Source organism: Gossypium arboreum, chromosome 6 (genome assembly GCF_025698485.1).
Source record: "Gossypium arboreum isolate Shixiya-1 chromosome 6, ASM2569848v2, whole genome shotgun sequence".
Classification (NCBI taxonomy): Eukaryota; Viridiplantae; Streptophyta; class Magnoliopsida; order Malvales; family Malvaceae; genus Gossypium; species Gossypium arboreum.
Genome location: NC_069075.1, coordinates 18,569,110 through 18,590,247, shown reverse-complemented (window position 1 = coordinate 18,590,247; position 21,138 = coordinate 18,569,110). Strand labels below are relative to the sequence as shown.

The 21,138-nt window shown below is 32.8% G+C and overlaps 1 protein-coding gene across 1 annotated transcript; it reads right to left on the bottom strand.

The window, feature by feature from the left end:
* Window positions 1-14,104: 14,104 nt before the first annotated feature.
* On the bottom strand, window positions 14,105-17,259 carry LOC108486069 (CSC1-like protein ERD4). The gene is made up of 5 exons (XM_017789882.2): window positions 16,689-17,259; window positions 16,324-16,475; window positions 15,970-16,245; window positions 15,041-15,885; window positions 14,105-14,950 (listed from the first exon to the last, which is right to left on the bottom strand). The coding sequence occupies exons 1-5, from the start codon at window positions 16,957-16,959 to the stop codon at window positions 14,317-14,319; spliced, it is 2,178 nt and encodes a 725-aa protein (XP_017645371.1). The 5' UTR covers window positions 16,960-17,259; the 3' UTR covers window positions 14,105-14,316.
* Window positions 17,260-21,138: the final 3,879 nt, after the last annotated feature.

Below are 21,138 nucleotides of genomic sequence, written 5' to 3'. Positions count from 1 at the left end.
TAATTAAGTGATTTTTAGTAAAAATGCTTATTTGGGATTAAATTGTAAATTTTGTAAATTGAGGGTCAAAATGTTAAATAAATGAAAGAAATGGGCTGATATGGACCTTAGTAAAATTCGGCTATACTAGAGTTTAGTGAAATTATGTGTATTTTGTGTTTTGTTGTGACAGCCTTAAAACGACCCTAGTCGGAATGTGGTTTCGGGACCACAAAACCGAGGCATAAAAATAATTTAATATTTATTTTATTGCCTATAATGTGTGTTAACTCATGTGTGACATTTTTGATGCTTTGATTTAGAGTTATAAATGTGAATTTCACTAGAAAGGACCTAGTAGTAAACTTTGAAAGTATAATGGGGAAATGTGTGATGACTAATTAAAGCATGCATGCAAAACAATGGGCTTGCATGTCAAATTTCCCCCCAATAGCTAGTGGCCGGCCATGACAAGGAATTATGGGCAAAAATCATGTCATGAAACATGTTTGGTAAGTGGGTTATGTTGGAATAAATAAAATAAGGAGTATGGAATAAAAAAAAAATGTGTGTGTGAAGACTTCTCTTTCCCCCCATTGCCGTGTAGGTAGGAAAGAAAACAAAAAAAATTGTTCATCCATTTTCACTCTCTTTGGCCGAAAATACTAAGGATAAGGAAGGAGATTTGCTTCATGCTTGGTTTGGAAGAGGATTAGGAAGGGGTTTGGCTATACTTGCATCAAGATTAAGGTATGTTTGATGTTGTGCCATGAGATTCATGCATGTTTTTGGTTGCTAACTTGATGTTCTTGTTAGCCCATGGTTCAAACCTTTGTTATATCATGGGGATGGTATTTGGCCAAGCTGGATTTTGTGTTAATGCCATTGCATGTTAAATATGAAGCTTACTAATGATATATGTGATGGTGGATTGATGGCTCTTGGACTTTCTTTTTAGTATTTTTGGGTAAGACATCAAGTTCTTTGTTTAATCATGACCAAAATTATGGTGTTGTGATGTATTCGCCATGGTACATCCAAAAGTGTGATTTATGCTCATTGCATGGAAAGTAAGATTTGTGTTTTGAAATTTTGTTCGTGTTTAGTTACAATCAACTTGAGATTCGGCTCTAGCATATATATATGTATATATGTTGTACATGATGTATTGGTATGACATATATACTATTTCAAGGTGTATATTTGCTTGTGATGATGTTTCGATCATGAAGGAAATGATAGATGTGTATTGAGTTACATTATGGAATGCATTAGTTAGTAAAATGTATGCTGTTTTTTGGTGTGGTATAAAGTGTATAATTGGCCTCAACATGGACATGCATATTCGGCCACATGAGGGAAATTGGTGTGCATGCACTCGGTTAGAGGCAAGCATATTGATGCCTATTCTTGGCTTAGAAAATTCGGCTAAGAGGAATATTAACTAATGTGTTGAGTTCGATTCATGTTTTCGTACATATGCGACTTTGATGCCAAATGAGTATATATATTGGCTAAGTACCTTGAATTCCTCTTTCGATGCTCAAATGATTAAATCAATTTATTTGTCAAATTAAGCTCAAGAGCAAAGGGGAGCTAAATCCGATAAAGGGAAGGAAAAAGTAGTCGAGTAGCCAATCGAAATCGCTCGACAACATCCAAGGTAAGTTCTTGAGTAATAGAGCTTAAATTCTGAATTGATTAGATCATGTTTAAAGCAAATTAAAATCATGCTCTTTGTGTGTGGCTATTGAGCCGAAATTGTAAGTGTAAAAAGTGCCTTGTGTTTGAGCTTTGCTATTGAAAATGAAATACGAATGTGTCATAATTTATTGACAATTGTGCTCGGCTATTCGAATGATGTCCGGGCTAAGTCCCGAAGGCTTTGTGCTAAGTGACTATATCCGGACTAGGATCCGAAGGCATTCGTGCGAGTTAATAAATCCGGGCTAATCCCGAAGGCTTTGTGCAAGTTACTAAACCCGGGTTAAGTCCCGAAGGCATTCGTGCAAGTCGCTATAACCGGGCTTCGTCCCGAAAGCATTTGAGCGAGTTGTTATATCCGGTTAAATTCCGAAGGTACGTGATTCTAGAATAAGCAATCTTGCTGTAAAATTTCAGTTAATGCGCTTGAGAAAAATTCCAGCAATGAGATATGTTCATATGAGCTTGAATCAGTTGATTCCCTTCGAATAATATTCGCTCAGTCGAGTAATGAGTTTCCGGTATGTGACTAAAGTGATCCCTTATGTATGATCATAGGGGTTGAAATGTGAAATGAGTATGATATTGAGAGTTTGTACATATGAAATTATCCGTTAGCTTTATGAATGCTAAGCTTTTGTTGTGCTGGAATTTCTTGCTCAAACTTACTAAGCATAAATTGCTTACTCCGTTTCCTCTGTTTCTCTGTCTTATAGATTTTGCTCGTTAGCTATCGGATTCGGGATCCTTGAAGTCGAAGTCATCCACACTATCAAAGCCTCCATTTTGGTATAATTTTGGTTGAACTTTGAAATGGCATGTATAGGACTACCCTTTTTGTTGAAGGTCATGTACCTTTCGGTTTTGTGTAAACTTGGTTAGCCATGCGAAAATGGCTTATATACGTTTTTAGTATAATGCTATAATCGTTGTATGTTGATCATGATGGGGTATGGAATTGTTTTGGAACGATTAGCCATTGGAATGGTTAATCATGATCACACTTTGTGCTATGTATGCAAAAAGGGCCAATTGAATCAGGGAAATCATGAAATAGGTAAAGCCTACCTTAAAAACAGATGCTGCCAGCTGCAGTGACGTAGATGTGAAAAATCACCAAAATTTTTAGGAATGGTGTTAAATAGTGAATAAATTATGTGATCGAACCTTGACGAGTCTATTTTCATATGAAAGTAACGAAACGATCATATGAACAGTATACCGAGAGAAATTAAAGTTCTCGTGAGACAGGGCCAGAACGGTTTCTGGGTCCCCTGTTGCGACTTTGAAAATTTACCATAAATTATCCAGAAATAATTAGAAGTCATGCCTTATATGTGCAGGTTCCATTTTGAGTCTAGTTTCATTAGAAACAAACGACACCAGTATTAAAGCCCTGTACAGAGATATATTCAAGTTGAAACACGCGAAGGTCAGAGCAGTCGACCCCTGTAACATGGGTGACTTTAACTAATAAACTGTACTAATTGGCCCAACCAAAAATTCTAGAAATAAATCCATGAATGGATATATGAGTGTAAATTCAGATAAAATTTACGGAATCAGTTTACGAGTTTTGAAACTCGAGATATGATTTTTAAGGCGACAGTGATGCAGTTTTCCAGCCTGTTCAGAAATGCCAAATTGGTCGGTACTTTAAGAGGAATTGTCTCGTTAACCCCTCGTGTCCGACACCGGCGATGGTCTCGGGTTCGGGGTGTTACATTTGTGAAATAGGGATTGAATTGTGAAAAATGTGAAATGTATGGGCTTAAGTGAAAATTGCTCTTTTATGTGTTTTTGAGTGAATTTGAGTATATGTGTGATTAAATAAGTTTAATTTTTATTAATTTAGATCAAGAAAAGAGGAAATTGGATTTGGATCGGGGGAAATCTAAAGTTGTCGAATAGTCGTCTCCGTTCGTTCGTCTTTGTCCGAGGTAAGTTCATAAGTAAATAAATGTTGTTAAATTCGATTGTATATATTTTAATAGTACCGAATTGAATTATTACTTGTGTATATGTATATGCCGAATTGAATTAAGCATGGGAGCAATATTTACTAGCTTGAATCGATCGAGTTACAACGTCCGAAAGCCCCGTACGAACCTTAGGAATAGTTAGGATACATATGTCATGACATAGGATTTCGATATGAGATTTCATGTAAGACCACGTCTGGGACATTGGCATCAATTTTTGATTTACGTGTAAGACCATGTCTGAGACATTGGCATTGTATATGAGTTCGTGTAAGACCTTGTCTGGGACAGTGTCATCGATATAAGATTACATATAAGACCATGTCTGGGACGTTGGCGTTGTACGAGCTTTTCGACTATCCAAGTTTGCTTATTAATTCCAAATGGTTCAACGGGAAATATCGAGTAAAGATCGAATGTGAAATCGAGTTAAAAGGTCAGGTATGTACTAAGTTAAATGATTGAGTAGTAAGGTAAGTATATACTTTATATGAATATATGAAATGTGAATTATGAAAGTGAGAGTTAAATATGCTTATGAATATATATGTATTCGGCCAAGTGGAAAATAATGCTAAAGTATATGTATTGATATATGAAGTTGCAAGCTTGATAATTGTATATGTGGTTATGGTTAGTATGATTCAGTTTAATTAAATTGAATTATGAATGTTATTGAAATGATCTATTTGTTTATGACTTACAAAGCTACTCAAGCTCACTCTCCGTGTGTGTATATTCTTTTTTTTTATAGATTTTGGAAGCTAGTTACGAGCTCGAGGATCGTCAGAGAAATCCGTCACACTATCAATCACTTTTGTGGTATTTTATAAGTTTGAACTTGAACCTATGGCATGTATAGGCTAGTTAATATGTTTGATTTTGAAGTATGTATATATTTAAGCCATGCGAAAATGGCTTGATTTCTATGCTTGAATTCGGTTATGTTTGATCATGGTTTAAGCTTATTTTGGTTAAAATGCTACATGCCATGCATGAATGGTATTTGTGATATGCTTGGTATAAATATGTTCTGGCATGAAATAATTGTATATGGCTTATGATTAGTTATTTTAAAAAAATAAAAGCTTGACATATATATATTTGTGGTTGATGAATGTGTTTGGATTATGGATTGTTTATGTACTTATATATTCAGTTAGGTGATAAAATATAAGTGATAGTTATGAGCTAGTTGTGATTCGGCATTTATATTCATGAAATATGATGAATGGTTTGATATTTGATTCGGTTTAGTATGGTAAAGAATGTTTATAATTTAAATGTTATGTAAGGAACTTATTGAGGAAGTTCGAATATATATTTAAAGACGAGTGGTTTTGTGTATGCGTTACTGAGCATGAGAAGTAACATATGAATTGGGTATATTTATCATTGTTAAATGTGCTTAAAAGGGTTCATTTATAATATGGTCTTATGCACATAAAATATGTAATAAGAGAAGATGTACAATTGGTATAGTTCTAAAGTCATTTTATGTGTAATATATAGGGATAAGTGTATATATCTTATACATCGTGTATGTGGAATAAAATGCTAGTAAACTAGGTATATTATGAATCTATCAATTGTGATCGAAAATGGTGGTTGGTATAATAGTCAAATGGATGTAAATTATTGGTTAAATTGTTGGTTGTTTTAGTTCATAGTAAATGGATAATAATGGATATGACTTGTGCTTAAAGCTTGATTGGTGTTTTGGTTATGTGTTTGTCTTTTAAATATGGTAAATTTTGGCACGTGAATTGGCACATGGTTTTGTGACTTAAATAAATGTGTAAAGTATTCTTGTTCATAAAGACCATTATCAATGCCGCTTATGATAATAGATATAAAGATTGATATGTGATTTGTTTGGTTTAATGAGTGCATGTATAAAAATTATGAAATAAAATGTTTGGTATTTACTTAGTATTCGAATACCATTATAACAATGAGCACGTAATTTATGTATATATTTTTCAAGCATATTTATATGACTTTGAGGTATGAATTAAATTCGTGTTATGATTATAAAGTAGGTTTAAGTTGTAATCGACCATATGCTTTATTTATGCTAATATGACCTATGTGAAAATGTGAACGTTCTGAAGCTGTGTCTTGTTCGATAATGCCTCATAACCCTAATTCGGCGATGGATACGGGTTAGGGGTGTTACAAAACATGTCAGAGGCATCTGTCAGAGTTTGATAATCCGAGTTTCGACAAACGATCAGTAAGGAATTTCTTGATAGTTATACTTTTAATGATAAATTTATGACAGGAGAACACCATAGCTGCTTAGTTAAGTTCATAAATAATATCAAGTTCTGATATGAGTTCTGAATTGAAATGAATTATGATTGACTTATCTATGAATTACCATTAAAAAGATGATAGAAAGACTCAACTTGATGGCTTGTATCAAGTGAGAAATTTCGAGGATGAAATTTTCGTAAGGGGGGAGAGTTGTAACAACCCGTCTTTCAATGGTGTCAAAAATAGTGGTTTTGGGACCACCAAATCCAATGAGTAAGTTTGTAAATATTATTATTTAATATTTACGAGTCAAATATGGTTTTAAAAAGGTTTTTGGTTTGATAATTTATGTTTTATAATGATTTATTAAGTTCAAGTGGTAAGACCCTAAGGTCAAGTGGCTTTAGAAAATAAGGTATCGGGACCTCGTTTCTATAAACCAAACCGTAAATATTTTTATAAATACTTACAGAATATTGTTAAGGTGGTATCAAAGTTTTGTTGAAAATTTTTAACGTTTCGATAGTTAATTAATTAAAAAAGACTAAATTGTAAAAGATGTAAAATTTAGTCACTATTTGATTTGAGTGATTAAATGGTTTATTGAATAAAGGAAAAGGGACTTAAATGGTAATTAGACCATTTAAGAATTTAGTGGATGGTTTTGGGCAATTAAAAGCTTGAAAATTGGTTGAATTTTAAATAGACGAAATTGTAATTTCATAATTAAACTTTAATTAAATAAAAGAAAAACTATTATCATCATTTTAGTGTCTTCTTCATTGAAATTGGAAGAAGAAAACTCCATGAAAATGAAGCTAGGTTCGGCCATGGTTAAAATTATGCATGTAAGTCCTTAAGTTATTCATTTTTAATAATTTTGATATTTTTAAGATCGTTGCAATTAGGTCCAGCTAGCCCATATCTTCAATTTTGAAACTGTTAAAGGTTTTGAATGTTGTCATTGATGAACCTTATGATTTTAGATGTTAAATGATGAATTTGAGATTTAGTTGTTATTTAAAAGTATTTTATTAAGTGATTTTTGATGAATTTTCTGATTAGGAGCTAAATTGTTGAAATAGTAAAAATACAAGGGTTTGGTATGGAATTTTTGCAAAAATGAGTTGCTTTGAATGCATGAATATAAATACATTTGGGTTGTGTAAGTGGCTGGATTTTGGGTGAAAGAAATGGCTTGAAAATGGCCTATTTCGAATGTCCACACGGCCTAAGACACGGGCGTGTGTCTCAGCCGTGTGACCCCTGCAGTGTGAATTTTTCCATCTTTTTCCATGAAGTTTTAAATGTTTTTGATTTAGTCCCGAATAATTTCTAAAGTGTTTCTAAGGTTTCGAAGGCTTGAAAAATGGACATTATGCATGTGTTTGAATGGAATATGATGTGTTTTATAATTGATTTTAATCGAATGTTTTAAGTTAAAAGTTTTTGGCAATGCTCTGTAACCCTATTCTGGCAATGGACACAGGTTAGGGGTGTTACAAAAATTAATTAATTTAAATTAATTTAGTAAAATAATATTTATTTAATGAAATAGAAAAAACATGTACTAGGTTGGATTAAATTATAAAAGTATTGGGTTAAAAGTCTAAGAAGCACATATATTTAGACCTAGTACAGGAGAGGCCCAATTCCTTCTTGATGAAACAAAGGGACAACAAACCCTAGTATTTTTAGTTAGGGTTTTTGCCCCTCTCTGCTAAATATTAGGGATTTAGGGTTTTTTCTATTAAATTAATATTATTTTTGTTCTACTAGTTCAATCAAGATTCTTCCCACTGTCATTATAAATAGATAGCACTGGTAGGCTTCAAAACACACATCAGAAAATAGAGAAGCACAAGCCTATTATAAGTTTTCAATATTTTTATTTTTCTAGAAAGTAATGGAAATTTATTTACTAGAATAAATTATATTTTTTAAGAATAACAATTCTACCAGTTTCTATTTGAGAGAAAGTTTTACTTTCCCACTGAAAGTAAAGAAAATAATTTCTAGTTCTGTGTTTTATTCGAAAATGTTCGGGCCCAAACTTAAAGCAATTCGTGTATGAGAATAGCAGAGAAGACCACTTGGTCGAAAGCTGAGAACACCTAGGATTTGTCTAGCCCAAAACATAGGTGCCATTTCAGAAAAAATTTTATTACTATAAATATCATAAACTGACTTGGTTTTCAAAATTTTATTTTTTCACTGTGAAAGAAAATTGTTTTCGAACTGGATTTTTTTCCAACATCTAGACTATCCACTGTCAAAGTACCACACATCATCTAAGGAAGCCTTCAAAGAGTGATGGGCTCCAAGCATACACTTTGGCTTTTTTCTTCTTCCAAACAAGCTTCTACTTCTTAACAAGCAATGTATCATGCGAAGTAAGCACTTTTACTGGCACCGTGAATTTTCTTCTTAGATCATGCAACATTTTGAAACACCAGGGTCTAATATGTCCCAAAGTACCATCGTAATGGAAAATAACTTTGTGACATGTTGTTACCTTCTTGTCAGTCTTGATTAACAAAGGTTTGGTGGAACACTCTCCATGTTCTCCATGACTTAATGCTTCTACAAATATTGTTGGGCTTTTCATGACTATCTTACCTTTTTTCACAAAGCAATGCCTCATTTGCATAGACCTCTCCTTCAAGCTGTAGGTCTTTCATCTAGCTTGTCACTACTTGTATTAAACTTTTCTATCATCAACTTGTTTAGACACAATCTCTTTTAGGGTATTTACGAAGTTCTTCAATTTATTTTTTAACAAGCAAGGGTTCTCTGGCTTCTATCTATTTGACCACCTTCGAGTTTTCCTCTTTTATTTACTTCTTTTCTTACATTATTTTAGCATTAACATCACAAACCTATTTCTATTTCCCTGACATGGTCTTGTATGTCTTCAAGAATTCCTCCTTAGACCCCTAATCTAATTCTTTATATGTATCCACTTCTAATGTAGTAACCACACTAGTTGCAAATGCCACATAATTGTTCACCTAGTCTTATTAGATTATGAGTTGCTATTGGAGTCTTCATCACTACTAGTCTTGCAAAGAGGCTTCTTTTTCTTCTTTAAAGTGTTAGCAAACTCAGACTGAATATGTCCATAGTCAAGACACTCATGGCATTGGATTCCTTTCTTCTTTTCCTTTACAGTCTCTTTTTTTATTATAATTCCCTTGTTTTTGGTTTTGAGATTATTCTTAGTTGCTTCAAACTTCTTGAACCTTCGTGATTGTTTCTTAAAGGCTTTGTTGAAATTTTGAGTAAGCAAAGTAATCTATTCTTGAAGTTCCTTTATTGCAATCACGTTTGGTATGGCTATACCTGACTTCATCCATGTTCATCTCAAATGTTTGTAAAGATCCAATTAACTTATCAATCTTTAAGCATTTTATGTCTTTCGCCTCTTCAATTGCAACCACTCTAATTGAAAACCTTTTAGAAAGTGATCTCAGAACCTTTCTTACAATTTTAGTGTTGGAATACTCCTTATCGAAAGTAAACGCTTGATTAGTTAGGTCACAGAGTTTAGCATAAAATTCACCAATGTTTTCTAAGTCTTACATTCTCAAGGCCTCAAATTTGGTGGTCAACATTTACATCCTGGACTACTCGATTGTGTTGGTTCCTTCATGAGTAGTTTGAAGAATGTCCCAAGCTTATTTCGCCATAGTGCACTTAGAGATCCTTTAAACTCTTATAGATCAACACTACAAAATTTGACTTACAGGGCTTTACTATTTGCACTGGCCACACATTCTTCTTTAGCTTTCCATTCCAGTTCAGATTTTGGAATTCTACTTGATTCAGAATCCACCATGGGGGTTTGTTAACTAGTAAGCACAAAGCGCCTGACCATTTCATCAATTGACTTAATGTAAGCCTTCATCCTTACCTTCCAGTAGGGATAGTTTCCACTTTCCAACATAAAGGGTCGAGTAGTCGAAGATCATTCCATTGCTAGCAACTAACAATATAATGGCCTAAATTCAAGGTTATTGGAATAGTGGTTTCGTAACCACAAATCCGATTTAAAGAGAAATTTATTTCAATATTTTTGCATGAAAATTGATATGATAGGAAAATCGTATGAAAATATTGATAGAAAAATTTTACCGATTTAATGGTTAGTTAGAAAAAGAAATTATTGAAGAAATTGGGTAAAATAAGGTATCGGGACCTATATCTCATAAAACCGAGTCGAAAATAATTTTATAAATATTTATGAAATGTTAGTAATATGGTATTAAAATTTCGTTAGAAAATTTTAATGTTTGGATAGTTAATTAAATGAAAAGGACTAAATTGTAAAAGGTGTAAAAGTGGATGGGATGATTAAATAGCTTAAGTGTCTAATGAGAGAGGATTTAAAAGACAATTAGACCCAAAATTTATTTGGGCTGGACGGCAAGGGCATGAAATCAGCAGGAAAATTGATAAATTAAGGGCAAAATTGGAATATTGCAAAATTAACTAAATAAAACTAGGACTAAATAGGAAATATCTAGATTTCTCTTCATTTCTCTTCAATTCCAGCAGCTAAAAATGCCATAGGAGGGTTCTCTAAGCTGGTATTCTATAATTTTTGCACCAAGTGAGTTAATCCTTGCCTTTTTCTTGTAATTTTTGTGTTTCTAAGACTTTTACAACTAGGTCCTACTATTAAATTCATTAGTTTTGATTTCATGGATGAAATTGAAAGTCACCATGGTTGAGTGCTGTAAGTTTATGATGAAATAGAATGAAATTAAAGCTTTAATTTGTTTATGAGATGATTTTATTAGGTAAGTTCAATAGAAATTTATTTTTAGGACCTAATTGTGAAAATGTTTGGAATTAAAGTCTATTGCTGAATTTTTGATTCTTAAAGGTTGTAAACTAGTTTAAGGTGATAGAATAAAGTATTAATTGAGAAAAATCAGCTCAATTGAGAGGCTAATTGAGTAGGGATGAAATTGTTATTTATTAAAAGCTTAAGGGAAAATTGGTAATAAACAGCTTGTACTAAAACAATATTGGACAGCAGCAGTAGACTAACTTTGAAAAATCACCATAAATTTTAGAAATCGAATTAGAAGATGAAAAAATATAAAATTAAAGCTTATTGAGTCTAGTTTCTCATAGAAGAAACAGTGTAAGCAATGGATCTGTAAATCATGAGATATAATGAATTTTATGAGACAATGTCAGAATGAATTCGAGTTCCCCTGTTCTGACTTTGAAAAATCATAAAAAAAAATAATTAGGGGCTTAAATTTATATGCCTAGAATCCTTAATGAGTCTATTTTCAAGAGAAATAAACAGTAACATCATCCAAATTCTGTATTAAGAGATAATTAATTTTTAGTGAAGAAGGGTCAGAACTATCAGACAACAGAACAGGGGTGACTTTAAAGAATAAACTGTACTTTTTGCTACACCAAAAATTCTGAAAATTTTATGGTAAGAATATATATGAGTCTAGTTTTAGGGAAAATTAACGGATCTTAATTTGGAGTTCCGTAGCTCGAGTTATAAATAATTTAGTGACTATGACTCAAATAGACAGCTTTGAATAAACTATAAATAATAATAATAATGAAATTATAGAAATTGTTGCATATGAACATGAAATGTATTAAATTGATAATTAAATTTATTTATTTAGATCCAGAAGATTCAAATACGAAGCTAGATCGAGGAAAGGAAAAAGTTCAGGATTAGTAGATTTTTGTACACAAACAAGTATCAAGGTAAGTTCGTGTAACTTGAATTATATTCTTAAATGCTTGAAATGTATGTTATTGATTTGAATATCATTTGAATGTTCATTGTATGAAAACTAATGAAACATTGATATATTTGATAAAATGGGAAGAAATCCCAGTTGAATGAATGGAAAATTCGATGGATCTCTGAAAAGGAATTGACGGTAAAAAGGATCTAGCCCGGACGGGTGATCCTATCCTGATATAGCCCTCCCGAAGAATATGTGTAAAATGGATTTAGCCGAGACGGGTAATCCGAATTAGGGTCTGAATTTAGCCTGGACTGGTAATTCAGATCCAAGCTCATTAGAGTAATTGTCGTTGCAGGGGATTTAGCCTGGACTGGTAATCCTGACAATACTCTATGAGTTTATATTACAGAGGATTTAGCCTGGATTGGTAATCCCGCTGTAAGGATGAGGTTCGTGGGAGTGTGCTCTCTGAAATGGAAATGTGCGCACATGAATATGAATTGACGGACCCGGGAATGTACACTAAAAGTGTACCTCTGAAAATCCATCGAAATTCTGAGAAATTTAACGGGATAAATTTGGAAAAATAACAAGGAAATGAAAATCATGGTATTGATGAGCTCATCAATCATAGTATATATTATTGGTACATAGAAATTATTGAACTAACTTGAATGTTGAGGTTGTGCATGTTAGGGTAATAATGCATTGAATGGATATATGAATGCTTATTGTATTGTATTGAAAATATTAGGTAAGTATAATTCTTGTTACATGAGCTTACTAAGCACAAAGTGCTTACCCTGTTTCCTTTTCCCCTGTTTTGTAGTCTTAAGAGCTCGGAAGTCGGATTTGGTCGGAGACACATCACACTATCAACCTCAGGATTTCGGTATATAAAAAAAACTTTATTTTGGAAATCAATGGCATGTATAAGCTAATAAAGTAAATGATTCTGTGAAATGAATGTAAGGTCAACCAATGGTATGGCTAACAAATCTTGGTTTTGGTATGCGATGATGTTATCTTATAAATATGCGTGAATATATATGCGTTAACCTATCTTGAAAATATGTTGAATTGGATTGGTTGATGTGGATTATTTTTGGTTTCGATTTAATATTGCAGGCAAGGTTAGATATTTATAAAGGGGCTATATTGAATATATATAAAAAAAATCGTAAACTCCGGTAATACCTCGTACCTTATTCCGGCAATGAATACTGGTAGGGGGTATTACAAACAACACTAAAAATCACCACTAATTATGTTAAGCATCTAGATTTGATACCAAATGTTGGGACCTAAAGTTGTAAGTTGCCTTTACAATTTTTGTTAAATAGAAGTGCCAGATTGTAGTGGCCACTTCGACTGCCACTGCAGAAAATTAAGTAAACAAAATAAACAAAGAGCACGGGTGATTGTTTATATAGTTCAATTTCCCTATATCTGTGGAGCTTTTCTTAGTGAGTAATTTCACTATCTTCAATCGACAATACAATAAGCGTATCACACTCTATCACTCGCCAAGTATAGAGACCTCGTTTTTGTACCTAAAGAATAGGACACTCACCTTTAAATTTTCCCTTGAGAATTTAGGTTGTAAATACAAAATAGTTACTCTTCAAATGCAATAAAAAAATATCACAAAATAAGTTCCTTAATGAACAATAAAGTGTTCCCTATGCTCTCCTACAAAACCTATACAAGTTTCTCAACATATAAGAGTTTTTGAGACTTGCTAACATACTACTAATTAATTACAATCTAACCCCTTAAAAATAGCAGTTACAAAATAACAAAAGCATTATACTAATAAAGTCCAATATAAAGTGAACTAATGGAGATTCACTCTTGAATGACATCTTCAATATACTTAGATCAATTCTCCATGTTCCAAGGGATGTAATTGATTGACTCAATTCAATTCAATCTTCAAGAATAATTACTTTGAATGAATTGGTCTTCAAAGTCGAGCTTCTATGTATCCATAGTATCATCATAATTCAAATCCCAAAAATTTTGTTTCAATAAATTGTCAACTCTAAATATAACAAGCTTTTTGGACTGCCGTAAAATCAATGGAAGTAACCACTTTCGATTGACACTTAAGAGGTCACTTCAAAAACTTGCCCCAACACTAGTTGGAATTCTCTTTTAGAATATATGCTATGGGAAATTGTTTTTATGAACCATTTTCTTGATTGCCATTTATTTTTTGATAGAGAAAACAAAACTCAAGAAATTAAATTACACCAGCTAATTCAAAAAATCTTTAAACTTATCATTAACAAGGTACTCCATCAATTGGTTTCCATATTTTTAAATGTATAGAATATTAATTAATATAAAAACCATTTATTTATGTTTATCAACAATTTCTTGTCAGTGATTTGACCATTAAAATTTAGCGAAATCAGGAGCGGAAACAAGAAGGCCTCCTTTAATGAAGCAATGAAGAAAGCTTGAAAAATAATAGACAAGTTATTGAAGTGTATCCAAGCTGAACGAGGTGACGATTAAACAAACTCGAGCTAAGGATCCAGAGGAGAAAGGACTATGTTACAAACAAACAACCTATATAGCACATTATAAACAGACAATCCAAGTTACAGAACGGCATCTGAGTGGTGGAAATACACAAAAGATGTACTTCAAACAAATGATCCTGTTCTAGAAACACGAGATAAAGCACCTTCAAACTGCTCATCTTCTTGCTTCTCAGGAATCAAGCTCGGCGGGATATACGATCTGAATATCAGTTCCATGTTTGGAGTTTCCTTCAGCTCTTGGCTAGCAACTTCAAGAGCCGTGTGACAAAATGCGTTATAGAATTTCCTTCTACAGACATAGTAGAAGAGCAGAGACAATATCGGTAGCGGAATCAGGATGGGAGTATAGTAGAACTGAATCACCCCAAAGTAACCCAACATAGTAACTTGGTATAACAGCAGGGCACCCATTATTCGTGTATGCATGTGTGGCCACATTCTTCCATAGCTCTCATATGATGGAACATAGACTTTGAGTGCCTGATTCCGGAGAACAAGCCAACCCAAGGCGAAGTAAAGTACTCCGAATGGGATGATCACAGGAGCTATAACTGAGTAGCACAGAACAATGGTGATGATAAGCATGTCACTAGGAACTCTAGTGGCATAGCTAATATCTCCAGGAAACCAAGCTTCTCTTATCTCTGCTTCACTCTTGCAAAGATATTTCCTTCTCAGATGATATATGATTAGAGGAAATAGTCGGGAAAGCTCAAGCCCGTAACCGACGAAGAACCTACAAACCAAAATGTCAATGATAAAAAAGGAATCATAAAAGCAATAATAGAAGATAGACTATAACTCCAACGAAGCCAATTATGCTTACTTTAGAGCCACAAATGTGATGAAGAAAGTTGCATTGCCTGGAAGGCTTTTTGCCAGCAACGGAACAAGGGAGTTAGGCTCTTCCTCAACACTCTTCAATGTATCAAACAAAGTTCCACCAATAGTAACCCCAATGAACACATTCAACACACTAAAATAAAAATACTTCCCTGATGCAGCCCTTATTACATGGCTCCCTGATGGAATTCCCTCTATCTTGGATAGAAACAAAAGAAACATGGGTAGTAATGCCAAGAATATAATAAGTGCAAGCTGAGGAAGATATGCCTCTAGTACTGTCTTTATTTGAACCTGATCAACAATTGGCTTCAAGAATGGCAAAAGTTTTCTCAGATTCTCAAGGGTTGTGATTGCAGAGATAAAACCAATCGGAATCATATAAAAAACTATAGTCAGAAACACGAGGACGTAAACCATGTATTGTCGAACTATCCTTACGAAAAACTTGATAGTCAGATTGGTCCATATAAGTTGACGAGGTTCGGGAGCGTCTGTTACTGTCCATTTATCTACCATTTGAGCATGCAGGCTTTGAGCAGCCAAGGCTGCAGTTACCCTGTCGGTAAAGAAAACTAAAGCAGCTCCGAGCTGCTTTTCTCGGAGGGTCACCTTTTGTTCAGCTTCCAATTTTTGTGTCATTTTTTTGATCTTTTCATTGTAGTACTCAATGCTGTCTACCTGTTTACCACAGAGACCAAGGAAGCCGGTTTTGTTGGTCGGTCTCTTCCCTTCCGAATTGCCTTTCCTTCTCGACTCTTCGTATATTGCTTCAGTTCGTGCAAGCTTCTTTCTGTATCCTTCCAATTCTGCCCAGATTTTGTCAACCTAACAAGGCAAGATGACATATGGAATCAATGAACATATATATGTGACCAATATATACCATCAATCAATGGAACTTTAAATTACATTTTTGTTGTTGGTTACCACCAGTGATCTGTAGAATGTATCAGGATAGATAGATTTAAAATACAAATCAACCTGCTCCTTTCTAGTTTGACCTGGAGTGACATCAGGCAAGTCTCTAACAAGAACAGCAAATTGCTCAGGTTTCACTTCAGGAGACATTAAAGCATTAGCTCTTAGTGCAGAAACATGTTTATAAGCCTTCCACGAAAGGACATAGGTGACAAGAGAGACCCAGTATACAGCTATCAGAAATGCCCACAACCTTGGACTCCTCTCCTGTACGGATCAAAATGAAGCTTATCAGTAATATGAAAAGGGGGGTTATTTCCAGGTGATGAGAATGTTATAGCGTACTTCAATATTCGCCATTGACAATTTGTCTAGGTCATTGAAAGTCCCCTTGCTAGTAGTGCTCTTTGCGTTTTTCTTTACTTCATCATCAGTTGAAGCAGTGGGTAGAAGAACTAGAAGCAGTACCACGCCAGACAAAACCAATATTCCCAGTACTGCCATATTCAAATCATTAAAATATATTTTAAAAACTCAAAAAAAAAAAAAAGAAGGAAAAATCCAAATTTAGAAGCAAATCACCTCAAAAAAACAACAAACCTACAGAAATTCTAACCTTAATGTAAAACAAAAACAAGAAAAGAGAACTAAACGTCATGAGAAAACAGAAACAGATCTCAAAAAACAAAAAAGGAGGAGGAGAAGAAAACCAGTGCCCAAGAAGACGAAGTAGACAGCAGTGTCAATCCCGGACATGTTTATAATATCTTGTTCAGTAGAAGATAAGGCTTCTCTTATCCAAGCCAAAGGGTTTCGTGTCTTTAAACCGCCTTCCCATGGTTCCAAACCTTTCAAGATCCGATTTGGATAATACACCACCGCGTTCCCTCGTTTTGCCGACAGCCAAGTAAAGAGCAGCATCAAAATTATGAAAATCGTAAATGAAGTCCCTAAGGACGTCAAAAAGGAGCTAAATTCCATCTGGATGTGTTTTTTCTGGTTGCCTAAAACCTATACAAACAGCTTCTTTCCTTGATTAATCTTATGCTTTCTCTCTGTTTCTTTCACTCTTTCTATGTGAAGAGGGATGTAGAGTGTAACCGTTAAAATGGTTATAATGAGACAAATAAAAAAGAAAGAAGAAATTATTTATAGCAAAAGAAAGTAATTTGACAATGATTGATTGACTAAGGATGGGATTAGCAGTGTTTTTTTGAGAATTTTTTTTATTTATAAATGCTAATCAATTTTTATATGATATAATTGGTTATATACCTGATTCGGAAAATGTTATAAGATGGAAGTGAGGTAATTATTTTAAGGGGGAAAAATAAAAGCTAAAAGCCTTGTTTTGTTTTGTCCTTTCGCATCAGAAATAGAGTGAATATTGGCCCCTCAACCATTTGTGACTCACAAATTCCCACCTCACTCCAAATATGGTCCCAATTGTTATATGTTATTATCCATCTTCCGACACGTGTCACTTGCTTAAAGTAGTATCAGCAACATCTACTCCCCACACTACTTTCTTTATCGACTTCAAACAACACGTGGCTGGATAGCTGCAGTACCGACAATCGTGGCTCCTACAAACACGGAATTGTGGGGCCCCAACTTTTGACTTTTCTTTCTTTTATGACACTTGTTTAACTTACCAAAAATTGATTAATTTTTCAAATATATATATTTTAGTATTTAGAAATTTCTTTCAAGATTGTTTAAAATGCTTGTAATTATAAAATTTTGGGTTTATTTCATAATCAAAACCATGACATTTCTTTTTAAATTTTAATACATCACTTTTAATAAAGGAAATAAAGAATCCAAAGGACTATTTTAGTACATATGCACTAAAGTTTATAGTAAAAGTGCTAAAACAAATAATATAAATATTTCTTCTGATACATATGAAAGTAACATTTTCATGATCTGCTTATATGTACTCAACTAAATAATTAGTTTAATAAAATTTCATCTATCATTAATATCTTTTATACATTATTTTTAATAATGTTTGCATACAAAGTGAAATCAAAGTAAATATTAGCTTATTAATTATTTAATGTTTAACTAATAATAAGTTTCATTATATTGTTAGATTATAATATAAGAAATTAGCTTATATTAAAAGATAATCTAAATAATTCCTTAATCTAATCAAAATTCAACAAGTCCATTAAAATATTAATATGTCATCTATGAAGTCTAAACATGGATGTATTGATGTATTCACTTGTGAATCCTAAATACGTTTATGGATGTATTCACTTGTGACATTCATAGTGCGGCTTGTCTCAATCTTATGTAAATGACGAACTATATGTGTGTGGCTCGTATACTTTGATGTATTGATAGCCTGTACTCAATTGGTAATAGAGCCAAAAACTAGTACTTTGAATATACAACTTCTGCATAACATAACTTCACTTACAATAGTAGAATTCATAACTCAATAAAGGATAAATTATTTCCTCTCATTGGCATTACATGATAGATGAAAAGTAACATGGCAACATGACATTTTTCTTTAGATGAATGATTTAAATACTATTTGTTAGTAATTGACTTTTCATGAATGAAAATGTAATGGTTACCATAGGATAAAATAGGATCATATCGGGAGAACTAATTTATCCCAAAAAGATTAAAGATATCCTATGGGGGTAACACACATATCACAAAGTCATTGTTCATCCAATTGATTAAGTAGCTTTCGTAATTGTATATAATAGTGTGACTTACCTCAATCCTGAGTAAGTGACTGACTTGTGTGCTATCTCGTATATTTTAATGTATTGAGAGCCTGAATTCAATTGGTAATAGAGTTGAAAATTGATACATTGGGTATATGACTTTTGCATGGCATAGCTTCACTTATGATATTGGAATTCATAGCTTAGTAAAGGGCAAATGGTAACCTCTTATAGGCATTACTTGATAGATGGGCAAGTAACATGATCATGAGTCATTTTTCTAGCACGAATGATTTAATTACTATTTGTTAGTAACTAACGTTTTCATAAAGGAAGATGTAATAGTTACCATGAGATAAATAAGATAATATTGGGTGAATGAATTTAACCCAAAGAGATTAAGGATATCTTATAAGTAACACACATATGACAAGGTCATTAACAAGTAGTTAATTATATGCTTTTGTTCTGGTATATAATAGGGAGAGCTCAGTCGTGATACTTTAGTGGAATGACTTCATGACTAAATAAATTTGTAGCTAATAGACAAAAAGTCAAAACTTAATTACAAATTATTTGATCCTTAATTATATATATTCAATTGTTCCCTTCACTAGCTCGGTATAACCGTGATGGTTTGCATTAATTGACGATATGGAAAATGTGAAACAACGAACTGAAGAAATAGATTGTGTGTATCATTATCTGCAGTGAATGCGTTTTCTCACTATAAATGAGAGATGATTTGAGAATTAAATTAATTTTTTTGAATTATTATTTAATATTTGTTAATTAAAGAATTGAAGTTGAAAGTGAAAATTAAATTAATAAATCCATCGTAGTTTCATGATAACAAGTTAATTAAATTAATTTACTTATAAATTGTAAATGGTAAAAATTTTATGATTTTAAGGAATTGAAATTGTGTTGAAAAAATAATTAATTTTTTTAATTAAGTTAATGAAAGCTTTGTTGAATGTTTGAGTAAGCAAAGCTATTTGTTCTTGAATATCTTCAATCACAATGAACCTTGTTGTGGCCATTGAGTCCATCATTTGCAAAGCAATACATTTTTCACCTTTAATTTGCTCCTTTTGATTTTATCAAGATTCATTTCAAACATTTGTAAATATCCAATCTGTTCATCATCCTCATATTGTTTATGTCCTTAGCTTCATTGATTGCAATGAATTTGGTGGCAATCCTCTCAAATAAAGATCTTAAGAATTTTCTAACCAATTTTGAATTGAGAACTTGGTTAGATTGTTAGGATCTATTGCTTTTAGTGTAGTAGTTTCGTCTAAATGTACTTGTAATTTTTCACACAAATTGGTTTAATAAAATATCCATTGGAAGCATTAATGTCTTTGTATATTGTCCTCAATAGTTTTTGCATGTAAAGAAAAATAAAAGCAAATATTGGCTATAAATATGAACTATATGTTAAAAAATATACATGCATTATTCAACACCGTTATTTAAATGTCTAAAAATAACGGTTACTTATTTTACAAAATAAATTCCATTTTCTAGGTAAAACACGTAATTTCAATTATAGAGAGAACTAATTTTTCTATTGAAAGTTAATACAGTTTTTCATTCTATGCAATTAGTTTGTGACACTTTGAGCCCACACTGAAAACAGTTTGTGATTCAAGAATAGTAAAAAAGGTCATTTGGTAGAAAGTTGGGATTAATATTTATTATTATAAATATCATAATGGCTAGATTTTAAAGAAAAAATTTAAAATTCCAGCGTGCCTAAAAGCATTGTTTTCTAAACTGGATTTTCCAACATAAACATGTCATAAAGTTTAGCTCAGAAATTTCCAATTCTTTTATCATCGCTCCTGCAAAAGTAATAACAATCAAAGCCGTAGGTGGGTATTCAAATAAAGGGGAGCACCTTGCAATCATGAAAACGCCAGCTGTTACCATAGTAGCTGCATGAATCAAAGCGGATACTGGAGTGGGACCCTCCATAGCATCGGGTGACCAAGTATGCGATCATGCATTACCAATGTCTCAAACTTTGTGGTCAACATTTGTATATTTGATCAATGCCTTGATGAGTAGTCTTAAGGATATCCCAAGCCTTTTTGGCAATTATTGTAACACCCTTAGCCCGTTTCCGTTGCCGGATTGGGGTTATGGAGTATTGTTGAACAATTAGAATAACATTTAACATCATAACATTTCAATAAAATCATTTAACATTAATAAATAAATCTCATTAAAAACCTATCAAACATATGCATTTAGGCCCTAAATTAAGCTTTCGAGGCCTTAAAAAAAGTTTAGAAGTAATTCAAGACTGATTTGAAACAAATCAAAAAATTTGGGAAAAAGTTGCAAAATTTGAAAACACACTACAGCAAAACTGACTTTTAGTGACCGTGACCTTTAGCGACGTTTTTCCCACAGACGCCGCTAAAAGCTGTGAAATTTTAAAAAAATATTATAAAAA

Coding starts and splice junctions, on each gene's coding strand:
- LOC108486069 (XM_017789882.2), bottom strand. CDS start 16,959: ATGGAATTTAGCTCCTTTTTGACGTCCTTAGGGACTTCATTTACGATT. Junction 16,246..16,323: donor TGTCAATGGCGAATATTGAA/GTACGCTATAAC, acceptor TGATCCGTACAG/GAGAGGAGTCCAAGGTTGTG. Junction 14,951..15,040: donor ATCACATTTGTGGCTCTAAA/GTAAGCATAATT, acceptor TTTGGTTTGTAG/GTTCTTCGTCGGTTACGGGC.